General features: G+C 36.6%; 1 protein-coding gene and 1 long non-coding RNA gene across 2 annotated transcripts in view; both read left to right on the top strand.

Moving 5' to 3' along the window:
* The window catches only part of LOC116710676 (receptor-type tyrosine-protein phosphatase eta-like), a 53,547-nt gene that overhangs the window by 11,954 nt on the left and 14,890 nt on the right, over positions 1-26,703 (top strand). The window contains 10 exon segments of the mRNA XM_032549837.1: positions 10,216-10,234; positions 10,539-11,213; positions 11,480-11,734; positions 11,977-12,237; positions 21,800-22,054; positions 23,712-23,969; positions 24,281-24,372; positions 24,374-24,557; positions 25,953-26,228; positions 26,316-26,579. Coding sequence (XP_032405728.1) covers positions 10,216-10,234; positions 10,539-11,213; positions 11,480-11,734; positions 11,977-12,237; positions 21,800-22,054; positions 23,712-23,969; positions 24,281-24,372; positions 24,374-24,557; positions 25,953-26,228; positions 26,316-26,579 — 2,539 coding nt within the window.
* Positions 17,309-18,176, top strand: LOC116734194 (uncharacterized). Its single transcript, XR_004342188.1, has 3 exons — positions 17,309-17,330; positions 17,738-17,992; positions 18,089-18,176. It is a non-coding gene; the product is annotated as an uncharacterized LOC116734194 (long non-coding RNA).

Below are 26,703 nucleotides of genomic sequence, written 5' to 3'. Positions count from 1 at the left end.
GCTTCAGAAGCAAAAAGCCTGAACCGTAAAATCCCCGTTACTTGGTCTCTGACACTAACGACAATAAACCACGTAATATACTTGAAAACAAGGTAAAAACATTGTCCGTTAATGAATGATGAAAAATGTTTAGATACTTAAATAGCACATTTTTACAAGAAAAATGTCTAGCATAAGCTAATGTTAGCCACAAAGTTTAAAGAAAGTAAAACTCACCTTCGTATCTGTGTATGACGAGGCGAACATCTTAAAACCTTTCTCCAGCTTATTGTCGGGGCTTCGGATCGATGTACATCATTAATTGTTACCTTGGACACAACCAGTGGAAAGAGACATTTTCAATAGATCGGAAAAGATTGAGCCGCTTTTCCCCAAACGCGGAAGCTGAGGTGCAAAGAGCCCATTGATTTGTTTGCCATTGTTTATCAAATAAAATGATGGCCGCCTTTAGAAACAAAACATATTGAAGCTTCATCCCAGCGCTCTAAGATTTATTGTTTAGAAGCATTGTTACAACAGAGAAATAATCTACCAAACACAAATTGTTACTTTTTTCTGAAGATATAATTACATTTTTTTCTTACACAAATAGCAGATATAAATTGAACTATTTAAAAAAAAAATCAAATTTATTGAGATGCAGCTTTACATTCAAGCCATTTCAATAAGTAGCATTCGTTATTCACGTCACCTATTGTTGGTAATAATGTTGTGCCTGATTAGTGTACATCGTATGACAGATACAGTCAGAAGCACATTAGCTAGATTTATTTATCTGCTGTTTTTTATGTTGTTTTTTTTTTTACAATCACCGACCTGTGCCTTTGCCCCATGTTGCAGCCTTTTTTCTTAGATTTTGGATCTTAGCTGCATTAGGAAATGTCTGAGCAGTTGACCCTTTTAGAATGTGTTCTGCACTAAAGCTTCAGTTTTGACTGGAAAGACATAACATTTACTGTAGCTGTTGAAACTAAATAGGTCAAAACTTTCTGTAAGAACAAAATTAGAGTCCCTGTTTTAAGTAGGCAAGAAAACATAGATTGTTGAAGCTGTGAAGAAGGTGAATCAGATAAGATCCAATTTGGGCCTAAAGTCTAATTTTAAACTGAGAATAGTTTCTTAATACTTGCACTGAACATCAAACTTCCTTTTTATCATACTAAGACTGTAATTACACGGTGAGAAAAGCAGAAAGAAGCCAGTCAGTAATAGCACAAATTCTTCATTGTGGTTTTTCTCTTCAGTCACACATTTATACTCCTCTTTTCTCTTTCACACCGCTCACCCTGATCACGCTTCAGCGGCCTGAGCCCATGGGTGTGGGTGTGTGCGCATTCAACCGCGATTTCCACCAGCATCATGAGGAAGCTCTGACGGCAGGCACAGAGTACAGCGATGGGTATCTGTTGCCAGCAGCTGTTCGGCTCTGCAGCGCAGTGAGAGTCAGTCAGTAAATACCACGTCACTCATTTTCATAGGCTGATGTGACATGGGATAGCAGCAGCAGGACAGCGGTGTGGGAGGCCGATACCTGGAGACAAACTTTCTCATAGCTAAAGCTATCTTCCTGAGGACTTTTTTTTTTTTCAGGCAGTCGGGATATTTTTAGACCCAGCTCATTTTCATGAATCATGTGTCTGTATGTGTTTGGCTTCTGTGTAATTTCGATCGGCCAGTTTTACTGAAAGGGAAAAGATGTGTGTTTTAATGTCGTATATTGCCAAACAAGGAGTGTAAAGGTGCGAACACACCAAGTGCTTAAGTTGTAAGCGATTCAAAAATGGAACCAGCCGGACACTTTGTGCTCTAAAAGTTAAAACTAATGAAACTTACTTTTTTAAAAATTATTTAAATAATATATTTACTCATAATCTTCTGATGTTCCATACGGCAAGAAAAAGTAGAATGACATTAAAGTTAAAAGTTTTTCACAATCATTGAGGATAATATGAGGATAATTTGAGCTGTTTATTTGATCATAGTTGAAACTAATTTGTAAATTACTCCATGAAGGTGAAAAGTTGCCAAAAAAACCTAAATAATGGATAAATTAGAAGCCCTAATTTTACGTTAACCCATTAATAATGACTGATAATATGTAATGATGTAACGAAGACTGTCGAGTTTAAATCTAATAAAGATGCTATGATCAGTTTCTCAACACTTAAGTAGCCGTTTACCAAAATACATTTTAAATAAGCAGCAACGATCTTAAAGGGATCATTTAGATTTGTTTTCTGTACTTCTGGGGAGTTGTTATCAGCAGTCAGTGCCATATATTTAGCACCCCGAGTTCCCTCAGCTTAAAAATAACAGCAGTTCTGACGTCGAAGCTGTTATTTACATTGAGGTTTAGAGCTATTTACAACAAAGACTGAGTTGGTCTGTTTTGTGTTTGTAAAAATACTACATTTGCAACAACTGCTGGGAGAACACAGAGGTGCAACTTGACAAGGGGAAAAAAATAATGCAATGAAAATAGTGTGTATTATTGAATTTTACAAGGCACTCGCTTTCCATCAGCTGTATTGTGTCACGTCATGCAAAGCACTTTGTGTTACAACACCTTGTATGTAATGGATCATTGTTCTTCAACACATGTCAGTGAAAATAACCATCGGCCTTGATTTAAAGAAGTGTGTGATGTGAAATGATGATGGTGTAAACATCATGTTGAAGTTGTTAAGGGATCCGCTTTAGAATACACTCCAGGTTGACTTGCCAATGATTCGATTTTTTATGCTCAAAGCTGAGATGATTTAGAAGAGTTCTGCTGTCTACTAATTGTAAGATACTCACTGCTAATATGAACACTAAAATAACCCCACTTACAACACTATTACTTTAATATTTTAGGCCTAATATGTCAGCTGTCTGTGGAAGTAAATAACTACTTGTAAAAGGTCGCTGCATTAAATTGACTGATTCAAGCTGATGTATAACGTAGCTTTGGCAAAAGTAAAATCCGTGTCTCTCATCAATAAAAAAACACAAGCTGAGTAACACAACAAACAGAAGGTGCGTTACAGTTGGCCAAGCTTTCATGTCCACAATAAACAGCTAATCTGTGAAAGTGAGGCCTAAGTTGCTCTTTGAGCCGTTGTCATGTGGTTCTCATCTTCCGCTGTTTGACCTTAATTAGACGGAGGTGTGAAGCACGACACATTGCTTAACTTAAACATCCTTGATGCTGTCTTGGTGAGTTGTCAAAGGTCTCTGGGTGGGCACGGGAAGTACAGGAAGTTTTCTTAGAACAAAACACAATAAATAGGTACCGAGTGCTGTGGGAAATGAACTTTTAGATGGAGAACAAACCTGCCACTGTGTTGCAAAAGAGAAGCAGGGAGAAGAATGACACGTTGGTGCTGCAACGTTTTGAATTTTAACTAGAAGACCAGCTTCCTCATTTTAAAGAGGAAAGTTAGCGGAGAGGATCTAGCTGTTAATCTTCACTCAACATGCATACACAAAAAGTCACACCCAAACAGTCTATCTGCATAGCTAAATGCAGAAATTACTGTATTTTACTGAAAAATATTTGCATGCTTTATAAAGCAATGTAACATAGTAGGTGGTCATGAACAGGAAACTGAATCTTTCAGGTTACTCTTGTCAGGCTGAGCCTAAGGACTTGTATAGATAATTACCTGGTAACAATGAACTGCATGAATCAAAAGGTATATGTTTTTCTGTTGTAATAATTCAAATGAAGATGCATAATCCCCAAACGTTACTGGTCTGTCTGAGTCACTTGACTGTGTTTAAATCTTAAATGTGAAAGTAAACTGCGATTTATTTTATCAATTAAAATAACAACCATCAACAACCATCTGGCTGCATTGAAAGTCAAACTTCATCAACAACTCCCAAACACATCTAGTCCAAAAAAGGCAGAACATCCCATCAACCTCAGCTGGTCCAGTGATAGATTGTAGAGTAAAATAAAGCTTTGATTGCTTTCAACAGAAATTAGAGAAAAATTCTTCAAGCCAGAGGCTGCTGCATCAGAATACCATCAGGGCTCACTTTTGAAGACTTTAAGGTTTTGGTTTCCTATTCTGTAAGAGTAGCAAAGCGTGAAACGTACTTTACGTAACAAATTTTTATTTCTCCTTTATTCAAAACAGTATTTTTTTGTTTCAAATGCATGCCACATGAAGCATAATTCAGTTGAAGGAAGTTAAAAAGTGTGTCGATAGAAACAAACGTTACTAATGTTCCATTTAAACCTTAGGGATTTGCTAAAGAGTGAGGTGAATGTTTTCCACCTTCATATGAAAAACTTTATATTTCCTCACCTTTTTAAAACTATTTTACTAAAAAAATCTACAGCTTTTTATGTTTCCCCATTGCTGGTGCCTTGACTCATACATTAGCATAGCATGCACTTGGATGGACTTGTCTAAGATTTGCTGATATTTTAAAATTCCCCAGCGGTTAGAGACAGTGGATTTCAAGTGTTTTAAATGTACTTTTTTTTTTTTTTTAGTTTACTTCTATTAATATACCTCTAACCGTATCAAGCAAAACAAAACAAAAAATTCTGCTACTAAATTGGAAAGGTCAGTTGTTAATTTCCCCTGCTTACAAAGAAGAAGAACTTAGCTGTTTGGAAATTTCTTAAGAAATCTCTGGCGAAGCTAAAGTTTTTCCACCCATCACATTTCATTAAGGTAAACCTGTTTTAAAAGGTATAAGTAGCTTATTTGTTAAGCAGCTGATAGAGGGCCTGAAACCACAACTGACACGTGACTAATTACCCCCTAATATCAACGTGTTTAATAGCATTACCTCTGCCAATCCATGCCTACTCAATGGCAAGACGATCATGTAATAGTTTTATAAATATTTATTGGTCATATATCATTGAAAAGGTTCTATAGCAGTGCATATTTTTATGCATTGCGTATAACGGACAACAATAGTTTTGTGTTATATCAGTCATTATCAATCAATTGCAAGGTGTAATCAGGTGTATTTACTTGGGTCTGTGAAGCATTTCAGCATAACTTTTCCTCCCTTGATGTTTTTCTCACTATCAGAGGCAGTTTGGTTGATGATTTTAGTGCAAAGCAGATTCATCATCATGATCAACAACTTTCCACCTTTTAAACATATAGATTGTCGGCATAGGGATTCATTTTTAGAAAACTCTTCTATTTGCACCTCAATCTACCGTACATTCATCACTGAACTCCAGGGTGAGCTATGTTCATTCAGCTTTTGGTCTAAAGATACATAACAAGGGAAGATGTTAACAACTGGGTCTGAAGTTTTGTTTTTATCTTGGACGTTGGATCTGTGAATGACATTTCTCTGAGTTATACTCAAAAGTATGCACAAACTAGGTAAAAAGAAAATTACATTTCAAATGGATTTTGTTTCTTTGACAATTTTTTTTTTTTATTAGATGATGAATGATTATAGGTGTGTGATAATGTATTCCATCAGGTGTAGCTCACCTATGTTCTTTTACCAACTGATCATTTTCAATGACCAGGTCAATGATCTAGGTCAGGGGTGTCAAACTCCAGTACTCAAGGGTCACTGTCCTGCAGTTTTTAGATGTGCCACAGGTACAAAACACTCAAATGAAATGGCTACTTGTGTAGAGGCCTGCTAATGACCTAATTATTCTATTCAGGTGTGGTGCAGAAGAGGCACATCTAAAGGTTGCAGGGCAGTGGCCCTCCAGGGCTGGAGTTTGGCACCTGTGATCTAGGTCCTGCTTTTTAGTCTTGTTCTAATCACTATAGTTGAAACATCATTAAAAAAACCACAGCTGAAGTCCTTGCCAATTTCCTGTCTCGATGCACGTTTGATGATTCTTTTGATTTCTATGAAAATTTTGTAATGATCTTGAAAACCTCAAGCCAGTTTTTTTTCCCAACTTTTACCTCATACCATCTTTAAAAAGCTTTTCCAGCTTTTCCTCTTCTTTGCTCTTTGTCTGTCCAAAGTTACCCAGACTTAGTTAAGACGGAAACAAGGCTAATGCATACAAAACAAGAATGTTTTGTACAAACATTCTTGTACAAAACATTCTACAAGACTTTTCTTTTGTTCAACATTATCAGATCAAGTCTGTGTTTAAGGGTTGAACCCAGAACAAACAGCCTTAAAGGTGAGTTCTCGACTGTTATTATTCAGGAAGGAATCTGGGTGTTATCGAGAGGCTGACTTAGGAATCTGAGGGAATCAGAGGAAGGCAGGCAGCCTTTAAGGATGATGTAATGTTTATGTAGTGGTCAGTAGAGCTATTTTCTTCTCCTCCTCCTCCCACTCCCGCAGACAGGCACAGTCAAAGGGCATTGGTACCGTACAGATCGACAGGGGCATTGGCTGAGTCCCAGTGCTGCATGTTTTTCCAAAATATTTCCCAACTAATTTCGCTAATGCTAAAATCTAAGAGTTCTAAGACATGCACACACATATCAATGGTAGAAGAAGCTGAAACAACCCGAGCATTTACCTTGTTTTCATAAAAAAAAGACTGAATAAGACCATAAAGGATCAAGCGGATTTTGCAAAACTCTATAAACTTGACAGGAAAGAGCAGAGAAATAAACAGCTGTTTATTTAAACTAATATTTGTATGCCATTATTTTCAGAAGTGACTGTAATTTTGTATTATTCTTGGTGTCTGAGAATAAGACACCAAGATTCCTGTCTTGATGCACGTTTGATGATTCTTTTGATTTCTATGAAAATCAAAAGCCATGTAATAGTAATCATAAAAACCATCATGCGCCAAAGCATGATGGTTTTAGATGTTGCTTTGTTTATTTAGCAAGCGGAAAAAAAGTGACTCCAAGGAAAAGGGCCAGGAAAAAATAAAACTTTTGGGAGTTGTAACTTAAAGTGCTTTTGCATCCAAAGAGTTCATTTTAACATGACTATTGGTATGAAATTATGAGAATGATTAAAATATGGCATTGAGATTTTAATGTTAGATGTTGGTAGGTGATATTTTTTATGTCCAACATAGAGTTTTATCCTGGAATTTGTCCAACCACTCTATCCTAAACATTTTATGAAATAGATGATTAGCTTTTTTAATCCATGAATTCTTAAAAAAATATAATCTGAGTTGAAAGGTTTAGTTGTGTCCAGTACTTACTTGTGAGAGGAAAAAGGCCCTTGTTTATCCTTGCAGACTTTTAGACTACCTCCAGTGGTCATTGGACAAAAAGTGGTGTAAGTTCTCACTCACAAATAACTCAACAATGTAATTCCCACTCAATCCAATTACAGATAGTTCAGTTTTGTCTAGTAAATGTTGCAATACAGCCAAATCCAATTATTGATTGGATGCTAATTGGAAAATGTTACCATTACTCGGTTTTACAAAACATTTACATCATTAACATGCCTGTTATCACCATTTCCCATCACAAAGTGAAATGGTGATAACCTGCGCAGTTGTTCTCTTTGAGAAATGAAGCTGGCAGTGCAGCGTTACAGAAAGCGTGGCGCTGTATTGACAATGTCTCTCAGAGGTCTGCCAATGCCATTCTTTTCAACACTGTAAATGTCAGTGTAACAATCCCAATGTTTGTCAAGTAAATGCTGTAAATTTGAATTTTAAATCTTACCCTCTTACTCTTCATGCATATGTTCTTAGTCTTGTTTTACTGTTTTAGATTCTTTGATTGCAAATCACGTCATCATTACTTCAGCTTCTAAACTGGATTTGGTCCTACATATTTTAGCTGATGCAGGACCCTGACTACTTCATTTGTGCGACTCAGGACCTCTTGAGTTTTCAGCAATCTCTTAGCCAAAGCATAATAATGTAATAGAAAATAACAACTCCATTTTAGCAAGAGGAATCTTCCAAGGGAGCCAGGCTCAGTATGACTTTGTGCCCATCTGCTGTGACTGGTTGGAGGCTGACGGATAGGAAGTAGTCCAGGAAAAATAATGAAGAAACAGGTCAGAGGTACTTTTTACAGGAAAGAAAAGGAAGGGCACCACTGCAAAGTAATTAAACAATAGTTTCCTATATGGCAGCATCAAGGAAAAAGTCACAGCTGAAAGTTAGGAAAATGGCTAAACAAAAGATTTTCTCCACCATTAGCAGATTTCAATAAAAAAAAAAATCCCTCATTCAATATGTCATAAGTATTGTCTGGAGCACTTTGATGTCTGCAATCAGAGTGAAGCGCTCATATGTGAAAAAAATTAATTCTCAAATTTTTCCAGCTGATGTCACACAAACGGCAAAAGTTACAGTCCCACACCTCTTCTCATATAAGCTGGTCCTCATCCCAAAGTACAAAGTTGTCAGAAGAATTAAGTTTCACAGTTGGCCAAGCAAATAATCTCCTGGAGCACAACAGTGTGAAAATTTTGTTTTGCAGACAGTGGAATAATTTCCCACTGAGGAGAAGGTTTAAGGCCTGGCATTACCTGCCTTCAAACCTTGACTGATGCAGCAACATTTAATGCAAAATGTAAACTTCTGATATGGGACTCAGGTCTAGAATGTGCTTGAGATTCTGGTCTACACAAAATTTTAGTGAAATCATTTTTTCCCTATATAATCCCACTAAAACAGGATAAACAATTGTTTATTTGAAATTACAATCGGTTTACTGTTATAAAATATAAAACACCCACAGTCACGTATCAGTGCTGCAGGCTAATAATTCTCCTTTCTTTGCATTCTTTGTTTGGGGGAGAATGATGCAGGTTTTAGTGGTGATGCCATGTGTTTAATGTTCAGCAGAGAAACAAACAGTCTGGAAGGCTTGTTTGAATTTTAGCTAATAATTAATATGTAATCAGCACCATTTGCTATTCCCTAATATCAGAGCAAAGCTGAAGGTAAGGTGGACACAGGAGCGTGTGAAGTTGCAGTTCTGAGGTTGTTGCATAAGATACCCAAGATGTAATGTTGCACATACAAGGATCCTTATTGTTACCTGCAGTTTTCCAAATAATTATTTTGATGATCTGTTAATTTTTTTGTTAGTCCACTCACAAACACAGATTTTTGTTTTCTTGTAATGGCACTTCCTCCTCAGCTATAGAACTCAAGGGTTTCTTCTACCAAGCCAAAGACTGATTTTTTTGGAAGCTTGATGTATGTCTGTAGCATTTCTATTAAACTTTTAACATTTCTTCTTTATTGTTTTTTTTTTTTGACTATCCAAAATTAAAAGTATTATTCAATAAATTTAGTTGATGAACCAAAATCAATTTATCCGGGAACAATTTTTAAACATAAAACTAATTGTTACTTCTATGTCAAACATTCAAGTTAAAAAAAAGTTTCCTGGTTTAGTCTAGCTAATGTTTGATTATTTAATGTGTGTCTGATTACCAGCATGTTATAATACTTTTCTCATTATTGTCATTAATCAAATTATTCACCAGAAATATACAAAAAGATAAAATATAGTTACATACATTACATACATAATAGATGGAAAGTTAACTTGCTTGGCAGTAATAATTTTAAAGATTTTTTTCCCTCTCATCAATTTTTGTTGCCCTTACTAAAGCCCTCTCGGCTGTTTGACAAGATGATATAAATTAAATTAAAATAGATCATTTTACTCTACAAATTAGCCTATATGCTGATAATATACTGTTCTTCTTTATTGTGGACATTCTTAAACTAATGTTTAAGAATAAAATTAGCAAATTCAAATGTCTAAAGTGTTACCTCTGTGTTAATAATAGTTTTTTTTCCCCCATATTATACACTTTGTCATGTTTGATGGCAGAATAGGTAACTGTTTTGCAGATCAAAACTAAAGAATCAGGCTGGCAAACTATGTGAAGCCAGCCTGCTTCACATAGCTTCCTCTTGATTAAAAGAATCAAATTATATACCAGAAATATGCAGGGAAGCCTGGCACCTAACTTATAAAACAATGTCTACACTTGAATCACAAAAGATAATTAAGGGAGGTTATTTTTTTGTTCTGCATTTGGTCAACATGATGAAAAATTCCGTATTCATATTTAAATGGAAGATCTCCAGTTACAAACATATAATCTAGAGGAAACTGATTAAATATATGTAATTCAGTCTTTTAGTATTTGTTGTCATGTTTTAGGTAGCAGTTGTAAAGTTATTCAGCTCACTGTAACTATTGAACAAGTGGTTTGATTTAAAGTTGATGCTCTCTTTTTTTAACGAAATGCTGCCCCCTCGTGGTACAAGTTGCTTCACTGTGTTTTTTTTGTTGTCTTTTCTTGCAGAATATTGAGGCTGAGAATAGTAAGTACAACTTTTTCTCATGTTTTGGTAACTGCTTGCTTTTTTTCTTTCTATTTATTGTCATAAAATTTCACTTGTAGCACATCATTGGGATTTAATTTGCTATCTTTATTAATAGCAAATTAAACCTATTTGCTACTAATAGTTTTAATTAATACAATTAACACAACAGTTAACAAAAGTTAACACCCAAGGTCTTAAAATGCTCTTAAAACACCTTTTCACTGCTTCAGTTGTGCTTTTATTTACTGTTGCTTTTCTTCTTGTGCTCATCTTTTTTGCTTTATCAACTGGAAAAATATAGCTACAATAGAAACCACAACAACAGCTCTAACTGCAACCACAACTACCGCAACTACATCTGCAGCTACAGCCACAGCAACACTTGTTCCTACAACCACAACAGCTGTTGGTACAGCTGTTAGCACAGCAACAACTGCACCAACAACTTTAACCGCTGCGTCAACAACTTTAACCGCTGCACCAACAACTTCAGCTGCTGCACCAACAACTTCAACTGCTGCACCAACAACTTTTACCGCTGCATCAACAACTTCAACTGCTGCACCAACAACTTCAACTGCTGCACCAACAACTTCAACTGCTGCACCAACAACTTCAACCGCTGCATCTACAACTTTAACCGCTGCATCTACAACTTTAACAGCTTCACCTACAATCACAGCAACCACAATAACAGCTACCTCAACAAACACAGTAACCACAATAACAGCTGCACCTACAACCACAGCAATCACAATAACAGCTGTCCCTATAACCACAATAACAGCTGTCCCTACAACCACAGCAACCACAGTAACAGCTGTCCCTAAAACCACAGTAACAGCTGTCCCTTCAACCACAGCAACCACAATAACATCTGCCTCGACAAACACAGAAACCACAATAACTGCTGCCCCTACAACCACGACGACTGAACGAACAACCATGACGGCTAATCCAGCAACTGCAAGTAAGGGTGTGTTAACATCTAATGGTAACTAGCATGAGCCCCTAAATTGACTATCTGTCCACATGACACAGTACAAAATAACCATAACCTGGTTACTTTGTACTGTGTCATGCTCTGAAGAAGGAAATGACTGTACTTTTCTATATTCTTTCTTCTAACAGTTATATTTCTGAATGTACAGTCCTGATGAAATAAGTGCTATTATGTTAAGATAGACAGTAATATGATAGACATAATATGAACTGTTATTGTGACTTTTCCTTGGTTCACAGCACCTGGAAATGTGTCGAATCTCAATGTGGAAAGTATCACAACATCCTCTGTGAAAGTGACCTGGAACAAAACGGATGATGCAAGCTACCGAGTATACTGGAAAAAAGGAGAAATAACAAGCAATGAAACAGTAACACAAAACTTCAAAAACATCACAGGACTAGATCCTGGGGTTCAGTACACTATAAATGTTACTGCTGTTGCTAATGATAATACCACTGAAGGACATCCTGACATGGTGACTGTCTACACAAGTAAGTCCACCTTTTTGTTTGTCTTTAATTGTGTGCAAAAAGATGAAATGCTAAATGTAGTGAAATTTTCTTTGTGATTGATTATAAATGTTGTAAAAGTAACCAACTGAATAGTAATATTGAGAGAAACATTTGTCTATTTACAAGTAAGATTATGAGCCTGCTTTTAATTGTCACACTTTGACAAGTTTTTCATCCTTTTGGTTTTAAAATGTTTGCAACATATTGATTTCTGCTCACAGAACCTGAAGTAGTCACAAATCTCAGTGTCTTTAATGTAACAACATCATCTCTACTTGTGAACTGGACAAAACCAAATGGAAACAGCTCTTTCTATAGAGTTCATTGGAAAGGTGGAGAAATAAGTCTCCAAAGAAATGTGTCTGAAACATCTCTGACCATTTCTAATCTGACTGCTGGTGAGCAGTATACAATAACTGTAACTGCTGTAGCTGCTGATAAACTCACTGAAGGAGAGAGCAAGACTTCTTTCAATTGCACAAGTAAGTGAACCGCAAACTTTGGGATTTATTGAGGGATCATTAAGTGATGGACGGATCGATTGATGGATGCAATATTTAGAAATAACCAGGGGTCAAATAAGTAGGCTTTCTGTACTACAAAGTAGCCTTCCTGTTAACTGTTCAAATCCGACTCTAGCAGAAAAAGATGCCAAGTTTGTTGCAATCACTAACGTTTCCCCCAGTCATCCTAACTTATTATTGTCAATTCTATACTGGCTGGATAAATGTTGACCATATTGTTAATGATATTGAATTTCAGAAGTCTCTCACCATACAAATTTTAGGAGTTCTAAGAAACTAACTTGCTATGGTGAAAAGTAATCAGAAAAGTACTATCTAATATTGACTGACATTTAGTCTGCATGAACTTTTCTTTCATGAACAGAACCTGAAGCAGTCAACAATCTCACTGTCACTGAGGTAACAACAACCTCTGTGTCTTTGAATTGGACTGAACCTGAGGGGAAAAGACTGTTTTATACAGTAAAGTGGGAAAATGAAAACAAACATTTGAATACAAGTGAGACTCAGGCGAATGTGACTGAGCTGAATCCTGGCGAAAACTACTGTTTTAATGTCACGGCTGTGGCTACAGACAACAAAACAGAGAGTGATGAGAGAAACATTTGTGCATTTACAAGTAAGATTATGAGCCTGCTTTTTATTGTCACACTTTGACAAGTTTTTCATCCTTTTGGTTTTAAAATGTTTGCAACATATTGATTTCTGCTCACAGAACCTGAAGTAGTCACAAATCTCAGTGTCTTTAATGTAACAACATCATCTCTATTTGTGTACTGGACAAAACCAAAGGGTAGCAGTTCTTTCTATAGAATTCACTGGAAAGGTGGAGAAATAAGTCTCCAAAGAAATGTGTCTGAGACATCTCTGACCATTTCTAATCTGACTGCTGGTGAGCAGTATTCAATAACTGTAACTGCTGTAGCTGCTGATAAACTCACTGAAGGAAAGAGTGACACTGTTGTTAAATACACAAGTAAGTGAGCCTGAATCTTTGGGATTTATTGAGGGATCGTTAAGTGTTGGACGGATCGATTGATGGATGCAATATTTAGAAATAACCAGGGGTCAAACAAGTAGGCTTTCTGTACTATAAAGTAGCCTTCCTGTTAACTGTTCAAATCCGACTCTAGCAGAAAAAGATGCCAAGCTTTGGTGCAATCACTAACGTTTCCCCCAGTCATCCTAACTTATTATTGTCAATTCTATACTGGCTGGATAAATGTTGACCGTATTGTTAATGATATTGAATTTCAGAAGTCTCTCACCATATAAATTTTAGGAGTTCTAAGAAACTAACTTGCTATGGTGAAAAATAATCAGAAAAGTACTATCTAATATTGACTGACATTTAGTCTGCATGAACTTTTCTTTCATGAACAGAACCTGAAGCAGTCAACAATCTCACTGTCACTGAGGTAACAACAACCTCTGTGTCTTTGAATTGGACTGAACCTGAGGGGAAAAGACTGTTTTATACAGTAAAGTGGGAAAATGAAAACAAACATTTGAATACAAGTGAGACTCAGGCGAATGTGACTCAGCTGAATCCTGGCGAAAACTACTGTTTTAATGTCACGGCTGTGGCTACAGACAACAAAACAGAGAGTGATGAGAGAAACATTTGTGCATTTACAAGTAAGATTATGAGCCTGCTTTTTATTGTCACACTTTGACAAGTTTTTCATCCTTTTGGTTTTAAAATGTTTGCAACATATTGATTTCTGCTCACAGAACCTGAAGTAGTCACAAATCTCAGTGTCTTTAATGTAACAACATCATCTCTATTTGTGTACTGGACAAAACCAAAGGGAAGCAGTTCTTTCTATAGAATTCATTGGAAAGGTGGAGAAATAAGTCTCCAAAGAAATGTGTCTGAGACATCTCTGACCATTTCTAATCTGACTGCTGGTGAGCAGTATTCAATAACTGTAACTGCTGTAGCTGCTGATAAACTCACTGAAGGAAAGATTGAGACTGTTGTGAAAAACACAAGTAAGTGAGCCTGAATCTTTGGGATTTATTGAGGGATCATTAAGTGATGGACGGATCGATTGATGGATGCAATATTTAGAAATAACCAGGGGTCAAACAAGTAGGCTTTCTGTACTATAAAGTAGCCTTCCTGTTAACTGTTCAAATCCGACTCTAGCAGACAAAGATGCCAAGCTTTGGTGCAATCACTAACGTTTCCCCCAGTCATCCTAACTTATTATTGTCAATTCTATACTGGCTGGATAAATGTTGACCATATTGTTAATGATATTGAATTTCAGAAGTCTCTCACCATGTAAATTTTAGGAGTTCTAAGAAACTAACTTGCTATGGTGAAAAATAATCAGAAAAGTACTATCTAATATTGACTGACATTTAGTCTGCATGAACTTCTCTTTCATGAACAGAACCTGAAGCAGTCAACAATCTCACTGTCACTGAGGTAACAACAACCTCTGTGTCTTTGAATTGGACTGAACCTGAGGGGAAAAGACTGTTTTATACAGTAAAGAGGGAAAATGAAAACAAACATTTGAATACAAGTGAGACTCAGGCGAATGTGACTGAACTGACTCCTGGAGAGAACTACTGTTTTAATGTCACGGCTGTGGCTACAGACAACAAAACAGAGAGTGATGAGAGAAACATTTGTGCATTTACAAGTAAGATTATGAGCCTGCTTTTAATTGTCACACTTTGACAAGTTTTTCATCCTTTTGGTTTTAAAATGTTTGCAACATATTGATTTCTGCTCACAGAACCTGAAGTAGTCACAAATCTCAGTGTCTTTAATGTAACAACATCATCTCTATTTGTGTACTGGACAAAACCAAAGGGAAGCAGCTCTTTCTATAGAATTCATTGGAAAGGTGGAGAAATAAGTCTCCAAAGAAATGTGTCTGAGACATCTCTGACCATTTCTAATCTGACTGCTGGTGAGCAGTATTCAATAACTGTAACTGCTGTAGCTGCTGATAAACTCACTGAAGGAAAGATTGAGACTGTTGTGAAAAACACAAGTAAGTGAGCCTGAATCTTTGGGATTTATTGAGGGATCATTAAGTGATGGACGGATCGATTGATGGATGCAATATTTAGAAATAACCAGGGGTCAAACAAGTAGGCTTTCTGTACTATAAAGTAGCCTTCCTGTTAACTGTTCAAATCCGACTCTAGCAGAAAAAGATGCCAAGTTTGTTGCAATCACTAACGTTTCCCCCAGTCATCCTAACTTATTATTGTCAATTCTATACTGGCTGGATAAATGTTGACCGTATTGTTAATGATATTGAATTTCAGAAGTCTCTCACCATATAAATTTTAGGAGTTCTAAGAAACTAACTTGCTATGGTGAAAAATAATCAGAAAAGTACTATCTAATATTGACTGACATTTAGTCTGCATGAACTTTTCTTTCATGAACAGAACCTGAAGCAGTCAACAATCTCACTGTCACTGAGGTAACAACAACCTCTGTGTCTTTGAATTGGACTGAACCTGAGGGGAAAAGACTGTTTTATACAGTAAAGTGGGAAAATGAAAACAAACATTTGAATACAAGTGAGACTCAGGCGAATGTGACTGAGCTGAATCCTGGCGAAAACTACTGTTTTAATGTCACGGCTGTGGCTACAGACAACAAAACAGAGAGTGATGAGAGAAACATTTGTGCATTTACAAGTAAGATTATGAGCCTGCTTTTTATTGTCACACTTTGACAAGTTTTTCATCCTTTTGGTTTTAAAATGTTTGCAACATATTGATTTCTGCTCACAGAACCTGAAGTAGTCACAAATCTCAGTGTCTTTAATGTAACAACATCATCTCTATTTGTGTACTGGACAAAACCAAAGGGAAGCAGCTCTTTCTATAGAATTCATTGGAAAGGTGGAGAAATAAGTCTCCAAAGAAATGTGTCTGAGACATCTCTGACCATTTCTAATCTGACTGCTGGTGAGCAGTATTCAATAACTGTAACTGCTGTAGCTGCTGATAAACTCACTGAAGGAAAGAGTGAGACTGTTGTTAAATACACAAGTAAGTGAGCCTGAATCTTTGGGATTTATTGAGGGATCGTTAAGTGATGGACGGATCGATTGATGGATGCAATATTTAGAAATAACCAGGGGTCAAACAAGTAGGCTTTCTGTACTATAAAGTAGCCTTCCTGTTAACTGTTCAAATCCGACTCTAGCAGAAAAAGATGCCAAGCTTTGGTGCAATCACTAACGTTTCCCCCAGTCATCCTAACTTATTATTGTCAATTCTATACTGGCTGGATAAATGTTGACCATATTGTTAATGATATTGAATTTCAGAAGTCTCTCATCGTATAAATTTTAGGAATTCTAACAAACTAACTTGCTATGGTGAAAAGTAATCAGAAAAGTACTATCTAATATTGACTGACATTTAGTCTGCATGAACTTCTCTTTCATGAACAGAACCTGAAGCAGTCAACAATCTCACTGTCACTGAGGTAACAACAACCTCTGTGTCTTTGAATTGGACTGAACCTGAGGGGAAAAGACTGTTTTATACAGTAAAGTGGGAAAATGAAAACAAACATTTGAATACAAGTGAGACTCAGGCGAATGTGACTGAACTGAATCCTGGCGAAAACTACTGTTTTAATGTCACGGCTGTGGCTACAGACAACAAAACAGAGAGTGATGAGAGAAACATTTGTGCATTTACAAGTAAGATTATGAGCCTGCTTTTTATTGTCACACTTTGACAAGTTTTTCATCCTTTTGGTTTTAAAATGTTTGCAACATATTGATTTCTGCTCACAGAACCTGAAGTAGTCACAAATCTCAGTGTCTTTAATGTAACAACATCATCTCTATTTGTGTACTGGACAAAACCAAAGGGAAGCAGTTCTTTCTATAGAATTCATTGGAAAGGTGGAGAAATAAGTCTCCAAAGAAATGTGTCTGAGACATCTCTGACCATTTCTAATCTGACTGCTGGTGAGCAGTATTCAATAACTGTAACTGCTGTAGCTGCTGATAAACTCACTGAAGGAAAGAGCGAGACTGTTGTTAAATACACAAGTAAGTGAGCCTGAATCTTTGGGATTTATTGAGGGATCTTTAAGTGTTGGACGGACCGATTGATGGATGCAATATTTAGAAATAACCAGGGGTCAAACAAGTAGGCTTTCTGTACTATAAAGTAGCCTTCCTGTTAACTGTTGAAATCCGACTCTAGCAGAAAAAGATGCCAAGCTTTGGTGCAATCACTAACGTTTCCCCCAGTCATCCTAACTTATTATTGTCAATTCTATACTGGCTGGATAAATGTTGACCGTATTGTTAATGATATTGAATTTCAGAAGTCTCTCACCATATAAATTTTAGGAGTTCTAAGAAACTAACTTGCTATGGTGAAAAGTAATCAGAAAAGTACTATCTAATATTGACTGACATTTAGTCTACATGAACTTCTCTTTCATGAACAGAACCTGAAGCAGTCAACAATCTCACTGTCACTGAGGTAACAACAACCTCTGTGTCTTTGAATTGGACTGAACCTGAGGGGAAAAGGCTGTTTTATACAGTAAAGAGGGAAAATGAAAACAAACATTTGAATACAAGTGAGACTCAGGCGAATGTGACTGAACTGACTCCTGGAGAGAACTACTGTTTTAATGTCACGGCTGTGGCTACAGACAACAAAACAGAGAGTGATGAGAGAAACATTTGTGCATTTACAAGTAAGATTATGAGCCTGCTTTTAATTGTCACACTTTGACAAGTTTTTCATCCTTTTGGTTTTAAAATGTTTGCAACATATTGATTTCTGCTCACAGAACCTGAAGTAGTCACAAATCTCAGTGTCTTTAATGTAACAACATCATCTCTATTTGTGTACTGGACAAAACCAAAGGGAAGCAGCTTCTTTCTATAGAATTCACTTGGAAAGGTGGAGAAATAAGTCTCCAAAGAAATGTGTCTGAGACATCTCTGACCATTTCTAATCTGACTGCTGGTGAGCAGTATTCAATAACTGTAACTGCTGTAGCTGCTGATAAACTCACTGAAGGAAAGAGTGAGACTGTTGTGAAATACACAAGTAAGTGAGCCTGAATCTTTGGGATTTATTGAGGGATCGTTAAGTGTTGGACGGATCGATTGATGGATGCAATATTTAGAAATAACCATGGGTCAAATAAGTAGGCTTTCTGTACTACAAAGTAGCCTTCCTGTTAACTGTTCAAATCCGACTCTCTAGTAAACAAAGATGCCAAGCTTTGGTGCAATCACTAACGTTTCCCCCAGTCATCCTAACTTATTATTGTCAATTCTATACTGGCTGGATAAATGTTGACCGTATTGTTAATGATATTGAATTTCAGAAGTCTCTCACCATGTAAATTTTAGGAGTTCTAAGAAACTAACTTGCTATGGTGAAAAGTAATCAGAAAAGTACTATCTAATATTGACTGACATTTAGTCTGCATGAACTTTTCTTTCATGAACAGAACCTGAAGCAGTCAACAATCTCACTGTCACTGAGGTAACAACAACCTCTGTGTCTTTGAATTGGACTGAACCTGAGGGGAAAAGACTGTTTTATACAGTAAAGAGGGAAAATGAAAAGAAACATTTGAATACAAGTGAGACTCAGGCGAATGTGACTGAACTGAATCCTGGCGAAAACTACTGTTTTAATGTCACGGCTGTGGCTACAGACAACAAAACAGAGAGTGATGAGAGAAACATTTGTGGATTTACAAGTAAGATTATGAGCCTGCTTTTAATTGTCACACTTTGACAAGTTTTTCATCCTTTTGGTTTTAAAATGTTTGCAACATATTGATTTCTGCTCACAGAACCTGAAGTAGTCACAAATCTCAGTGTCTTTATTGTAACAACATCATCTCTACTTGTGAACTGGACAAAACCAAAGGGAAACAGCTCTTTCTATAGAGTTCATTGGAAAGGTGGAAGAATAAATGACCAAAGTAATGTGTCGGAGACATCTCTGACCATTTCTAATCTGACTGCTGGTGAGCAGTATACAATAACTGTAACTGCTGTAGCTGCTGATGAACTCACTGAAGGAAAGAGGGAGACTGTTGTTAAATACACAAGTAAGTGAGCCTGAATCTTTGGGATTTATTGAGGGATCATTAAGTGATGGACGGATCGATTGATGGATGCAATATTTAGAAATAACCAGGGGTCAAACAAGTAGGCTTTCTGTACTATAAAGTAGCCTTCCTGTTAACTGTTCAAATCCGACTCTAGCAGAAAAAGATGCCAAGTTTGTTGCAATCACTAACGTTTCCCCCAGTCATCCTAACTTATTATTGTCAATTCTATACTGGCTGGATAAATGTTGACCATATTGTTAATGATATTGAATTTCAGAAGTCTCTCACCATACAAATTTTAGGAGTTCTAAGAAACTAACTTGCTATGGTGAAAAGTAATCAGAAAAGTACTATCTAATATTGACTGACATTTAGTCTGCATGAACTTTTCTTTCATGAACAGAACCTGAAGCAGTCAACAATCTCACTGTCACTGAGGTAACAACAACCTCTGTGTCTTTGAATTGGACTGAACCTGAGGGGAAAAGACTGTTTTATACAGTAAAGTGGGAAAATGAAAACAAACATTTGAATACAAGTGAGACTCAGGCGAATGTGACTGAACTGACTCCTGGAGAGAACTACTGTTTTAATGTCACGGCTGTGGCTACAGACAACAAAACAGAGAGTGATGAGAGAAACATTTGTGCATTTACAAGTAAGATTATGAGCCTGCTTTTAATTGTCACACTTTGACAAGTTTTTCATCCTTTTGGTTTTAAAATGTTTGCAACATATTGATTTCTGCTCACAGAACCTGAAGTAGTCACAAATCTCAGTGTCTTTAATGTAACAACATCATCTCTATTTGTGTACTGGACAAAACCAAAGGGAAGCAGTTCTTTCTATAGAATTCATTGGAAAGGTGGAGAAATAAGTCTCCAAAGAAATGTGTCTGAGACATCTCTGACCATTTCTAATCTGACTGCTGGTGAGCAGTATTCAATAACTGTAACTGCTGTAGCTGCTGATAAACTCACTGAAGGAAAGATTGAGACTGTTGTGAAAAACACAAGTAAGTGAGCCTGAATCTTTGGGATTTATTGAGGGATCATTAAGTGATGGACGGATCGATTGATGGATGCAATATTTAGAAATAACCAGGGGTCAAACAAGTAGGCTTTCTGTACTATAAAGTAGCCTTCCTGTTAACTGTTCAAATCCGACTCTAGCAGAAAAAGATGCCAAGCTTTGGTGCAATCACTAACGTTTCCCCCAGTCATCCTAACTTATTATTGTCAATTCTATACTGGCTGGATAAATGTTGACCATATTGTTAATGATATTGAATTTCAGAAGTCTCTCACCATGTAAATTTTAGGAGTTCTAAGAAACTAACTTGCTATGGTGAAAAGTAATCAGAAAAGTACTATCTAATATTGACTGACATTTAGTCTGCATGAACTTCTCTTTCATGAACAGAACCTGAAGCAGTCAACAATCTCACTGTCACTGAGGTAACAACAACCTCTGTGTCTTTGAATTGGACTGAACCTGAGGGGAAAAGACTGTTTTATACAGTAAAGAGGGAAAATGAAAACAAACATTTGAATACAAGTGAGACTCAGGCGAATGTGACTGAACTGACTCCTGGAGAGAACTACTGTTTTAATGTCACGGCTGTGGCTACAGACAACAAAACAGAGAGTGATGAGAGAAACATTTGTGCATTTACAAGTAAGATTATGAGCCTGCTTTTAATTGTCACACTTTGACAAGTTTTTCATCCTTTTGGTTTTAAAATGTTTGCAACATATTGATTTCTGCTCACAGAACCTGAAGTAGTCACAAATCTCAGTGTCTTTAATGTAACAACATCATCTCTATTTGTGTACTGGACAAAACCAAAGGGAAGCAGTTCTTTCTATAGAATTCATTGGAAAGGTGGAGAAATAAGTCTCCAAAGAAATGTGTCTGAGACATCTCTGACCATTTCTAATCTGACTGCTGGTGAGCAGTATTCAATAACTGTAACTGCTGTAGCTGCTGATAAACTCACTGAAGGAAAGATTGAGACTGTTGTGAAAAACACAAGTAAGTGAGCCTGAATCTTTGGGATTTATTGAGGGATCATTAAGTGATGGACGGATCGATTGATGGATGCAATATTTAGAAATAACCAGGGGTCAAACAAGTAGGCTTTCTGTACTATAAAGTAGCCTTCCTGTTAACTGTTCAAATCCGACTCTAGCAGACAAAGATGCCAAGCTTTGGTGCAATCACTAACGTTTCCCCCAGTCATCCTAACTTATTATTGTCAATTCTATACTGGCTGGATAAATGTTGACCGTATTGTTAATGATATTGAATTTCAGAAGTCTCTCACCATGTAAATTTTAGGAGTTCTAAGAAACTAACTTGCTATGGTGAAAAGTAATCAGAAAAGTACTATCTAATATTGACTGACATTTAGTCTGCATGCAGAACCTGAAGCAGTCAACAATCTCACTGTCACTGAGGTAACAACAACCTCTGTGTCTTTGAATTGGACTGAACCTGAGGGGAAAAGACTGTTTTATACAGTAAAGAGGGAAAATGAAAACAAACATTTGAATACAAGTGAGACTCAGGCGAATGTGACTGAGCTGAATCCTGGCGAAAACTACTGTTTTAATGTCACGGCTGTGGCTACAGACAACAAAACAGAGAGTGATGAGAGAAACATTTGTGCATTTACAAGTAAGATTATGAACCTGCTTTTTATTGTCACACTTTGACAAGTTTTTCATCCTTTTGGTTTTAAAATGTTTGCAACATATTGATTTCTGCTCACAGAACCTGAAGTAGTCACAAATCTCAGTGTCTTTATTGTAACAACATCATCTCTATTTGTGTACTGGACAAAACCAAAGGGAAGCAGTTCTTTCTATAGAATTCACTGGAAAGGTGGAAGAATAAATGAACAAAGAAATGTGTCTGAGGCATCTCTGACCATTTCTAATCAGGGGTCAAATAAGTAGGCTTTCTGTACTAAAATTTAGCCTTCCTGTTATTAGAGGTTATTATAGAGTGAGACTGTTGTGAAATACACAATTAAGTTATCCTAAATGTTATGGATAGATGGATGCAACATTTTGCAATTACAAGATTAAATTATGTCAGAAACCTTTTCCATTCTTTTGTCTTTTTGAAAGATTGATCAATACCTCAGGTGATCAACATCTTTATGTCACTGAAATCACAAATGTCATCACATTATTGGGAAACACTTCCTTACAGTGGACAGATGGAAACATGATCTGGAGATCAAACGTAAATGTATCTCCTGTAGCTTCTGCACAATATCCCACAAGTTTATTGTCAGTTTCATATCACTATATACAATATGCATAATAAAACTGCCTGGATTGCAAGAAAATACTTAATTATTTATGTATTTTAAGGTTTGCATGCTTGCAGTGTGTTTGGTCATAGTTGTTTCTTAATGCACCATAGAAGAGTTTTTTTTTTACAAAATATGATAATTTTTGAAGCTAAATATCTACAACAAATTACTGGCCTTCTGAAATCCAAAAATAATAATAATAATAATCCAGATATTGAAATCAGATATTGTAGTCAATATCTGATTTCACAATTTAGCATAATTGTGAATAAGGTAAAGTCTTTACCTTATTGAACGTAAAACTATGAAGAAAAACAACAACAAAAAAACATTTTATACTTTTTCTAACTCAGCGAATCTCAATCTAAGTCCTCATGGCTCACCAGCCTTCATGTTTTGGATGCGTAATATGTTCAACAACACACCTGACTTAAATTATTGCATTACCGCATTAAGGGTTTCAGAAACCAGTTAGTCACCCATTCATTTCAGTCAGGTGTGTGGCAGAACAGTGGGTCCTGAGGACCAGGGTTGAAAATGATTGATTATTGATTTGACTCCTTTTTAAATATTGACATTGGTTAGTTAATTGACTTGAGCTGAACAGGTGAAGGAGGTGAAATATCCTGACCCAACCAATTAGAGATCCCAAATTAGATGTTGCCTCAGCTTTATTGAGGTTTATGGTAAATTCAAGTCTTCAGTCTCATTAAAATCTTAACTCCTTTTTTCACTCTGCCTTATACTTTAGTTAGGTCAACTTTATGGTCATTTCTGTTACTTTCTGTGACTTTAAGTATGAGCCTGGCATTTTGTGTTAATGTGAATCATGACTTTGAAAGGCTTTTAAGCCTTTGGTAACTATAAAAAATACTGTAATACTGTTGCTGTTTTTAGATGCTCTTATATATGCTCAGAGACAAATTGTTTTAACAAACACCTGCATCTGTCTAGTTATTAATCAGGACTGTTAAAAATATCATTCACTAATTTATTTACTTTGCTGAACAGGGCCTGTAAAGCCTGTGAACATCAGGGTTGAATCAAGAACAAGTGACAATATAAACATCACTTGGACTTTGCCTGAAGGAAGGGTTGACCATTACATCGTGAACATCTCAAATGCAAGCAGTAACTACAACGTCACAATAACAAACGCCACCACAGCAGCTTTCTCTGGTTTACTTCCTGGAAGGAGTTTCATTTTCACAGTGACTGCTGTAGCTGGAACGTTCACCAATACCTCTGATCAGTTTTCATTTGCAACATGTAAGTTCCACATTTCCCCAAATTATAACATCTTGTTGAGTAATTCTGGCATTAGTAATGACCAAATATTGATACGAATTTTACCTAAGTAAACCATTTTCTTTTGCTAACATTGTACTGAAGTATGTTTTATAATACACACTACCTGTTTTTTTATTTTTACCAAACGTTTTCTACATTTTACCAATGTCACTGATTAATATAAAACATTTGTTGCTCAGCTTAGCACAGAAAACAGGCTAGACTTTTCATTGTAATTTAATGCAGACTTACTTGTGTGTGTTTGTATGTGTGTTTTCTCTCCCTTTTAGATCCGTTGTCTGTCACATCCTTCAACTTCACCAACAGGACAAACTCTTCTTTAAACCTGCAGTGGGTGACTCCAAAAACGATGGATGGTGCTCTTAATAGTCAGCTATATTATCACCTACAATAATCCAAATGACACTGTATCAAAGAACCGCTCTACAGAGAAGACGAACATAGAGTTAAATGGTCTTCAGTCTGGAACCAATTACACCATAACTATAACAACTGTTGGACCGGAACAACTGAGTAGCTCTCCAGTCGCCAAGTATACTTACACTTGTAAGTTTATGTAATCAGACCCAAAGAGCATTGTAACCTGGGGTGTAACATTATATAGAAGATCTTGAGATGAGATGATGTTGGGTCTTTAAGAACTTTACAAGATGAGTGTTTAGTAATGTTTTAGTAGCTTGGCCATTGCTTTGCTATGTAATTCTGCTCAATTCAAATCTTGCTTCACAGCTCAATCTAGGGCTTTCTCCCACTGACTTGAATTCCTGCATTGAGTTAGAATTGTAGTCTGTCTGTAGTTTGCCAATGACATCAGAGGAAGTGAACAAAGTTGGTCCGTCCATGTTCTAAACATTAACATTCTGCTTGTTCAGCTCGGCACTTCTCTCTTAATGGAGGATGGTTGTTTTCAGCACAGGTAATTTCTGGTAAGCTTCAGAGTATCGTCATGGGAAAACATTAGTGATTAGGTAAAATTTAAAACCAAAACAGAGTCAACGCCTCCATGAAGCAATTGTTTCTCAGTAGTTGAGGGCCGAGACCCTCTGTACGAAACAAGACTTTGTACAAGGGGCCGGTTTTTATCAGGTCAATGTTTTAAAGAAATAAGATCTTACAAGTGACAAACTGTGTCAAGTAATCTGTGATAAGTTTTGTTCAGTCCAGGTTTGTTCTATTTATTAAATTGTTGTTTTACACTATCCTAGTCAGCATTCCTAACTTGGGAGTTTGTTGCTCTTCACAGTTCAATCTGGGTTTTCTAAATACTCTATTTAGTGAGTATTCAAACCCCTCTTGCCTCCTCTTATAGAGTGACTAGCAAAAACTGTGGCTTTTTTTCATGGTGTTAGAGAAGATTTTTGGAGACTGATGTGAAAGTGGGTTTTCTTTATATTCACACTCATTGAGCAGCAGGTGCTGCATATGCGTATGGTGGTTCATCTAGATTTAATATAGATTCTCCAAATTCAAAAAAGCTATAGTTAATTTTAATGTTTTAAAGCGATTTGTTATCACAGGTGCTATTCTGATTGTTTACGTATCCTTTCTGTTATTCTTTTTCACCAAATAGCTCAGATTCCTGCAATAATTCAAAAGAGATGAAAGCTTCCTGTGCTGGTCTATATTTATTAGCGTACTCCATAAATGCAAAAGGAACAAGAATGTTTTCCTTTGATACTTCAAAATAAGGGTCTCAAACATAGAAACAGCATAAAACACCTTTATCCCAGGGGTGCTTGATGCACCTCGGGATAAAGGTTGTAAGCTGGTAGTACTGGTTCTGGTAGAACTGGTAAAGTTCTGGTAACTTACCAGAAAAGTCGCAGAAGAAATACAGCATTTTTATATGTTGTTCCAAAAGACTTAATGCTTTTATTTACACATTTATTTCAGATTTTCATATATTCTTTGTTGTTTTTTTTCTTCTTCTCTTATCCTCAGTGCCAAACCCAGTGCAGAATGCAAAAGCCAGCCCTATTTCTCCAACTTCCATAAGGGTGAATTGGTCACAGCCACTGAATGTCCAAGAATATTACCAGTACCGGGTTCAAACCTACAACAGCGCAGGAGTACTTGATAACACCTATATCAACAAAGGCAGCACCACTAGCTATGACGTTCCCAGTCTGGAGCCGGGTTTCTTTTACTCCATCATCATCACAACAATTGTTTCATCAGACACTGCATCAAGCTCTGTGGAGGTGTCGAGTTACACAAGTAATTATATGTCGATCATTGCTGTCTCAATGCTGAGAATATAATGCTCCTTTGACCTAAGGTAACCCTCTGTTATTCTTGCTTCAGTGCCCAAAGCAGTGACCGATTTGACTGTGAGCTTCGTGGGCACCACATCCATCCAGCTCTCATGGAAAACACAAATGAATTTCAGTAATTCCTGCAACTATCTGGTGGAAGCATTGCTGGGCAGTGAGCGAGTTCAGAATAGCTCCACGAACTTTAAGAACTTCACCTTCAACAGTCTGACTCCTGGAACCCTTTACACATTTAATGTGTTGACAGTTCATGAAGGGGTATCATCAACAAGCACAAGCACAATGGAACGTACAAGTATGTCATACACTCTTCCAGAATTTTAAGACTTTGGATAAATATTTAATTGTTTATACAAACTATTTGATCAGATCTTGGTTTCAAGGAGCCTGAATTTTATATAATTTTTTTTTGAAGAAAT

The sequence above is a fragment of the Xiphophorus hellerii genome, chromosome 2 (genome assembly GCF_003331165.1).
Source record: "Xiphophorus hellerii strain 12219 chromosome 2, Xiphophorus_hellerii-4.1, whole genome shotgun sequence".
Lineage (NCBI taxonomy): Eukaryota > Metazoa > Chordata > Actinopteri > Cyprinodontiformes > Poeciliidae > Xiphophorus > Xiphophorus hellerii.
This window is presented reverse-complemented; position numbering and strand designations above follow the sequence as displayed.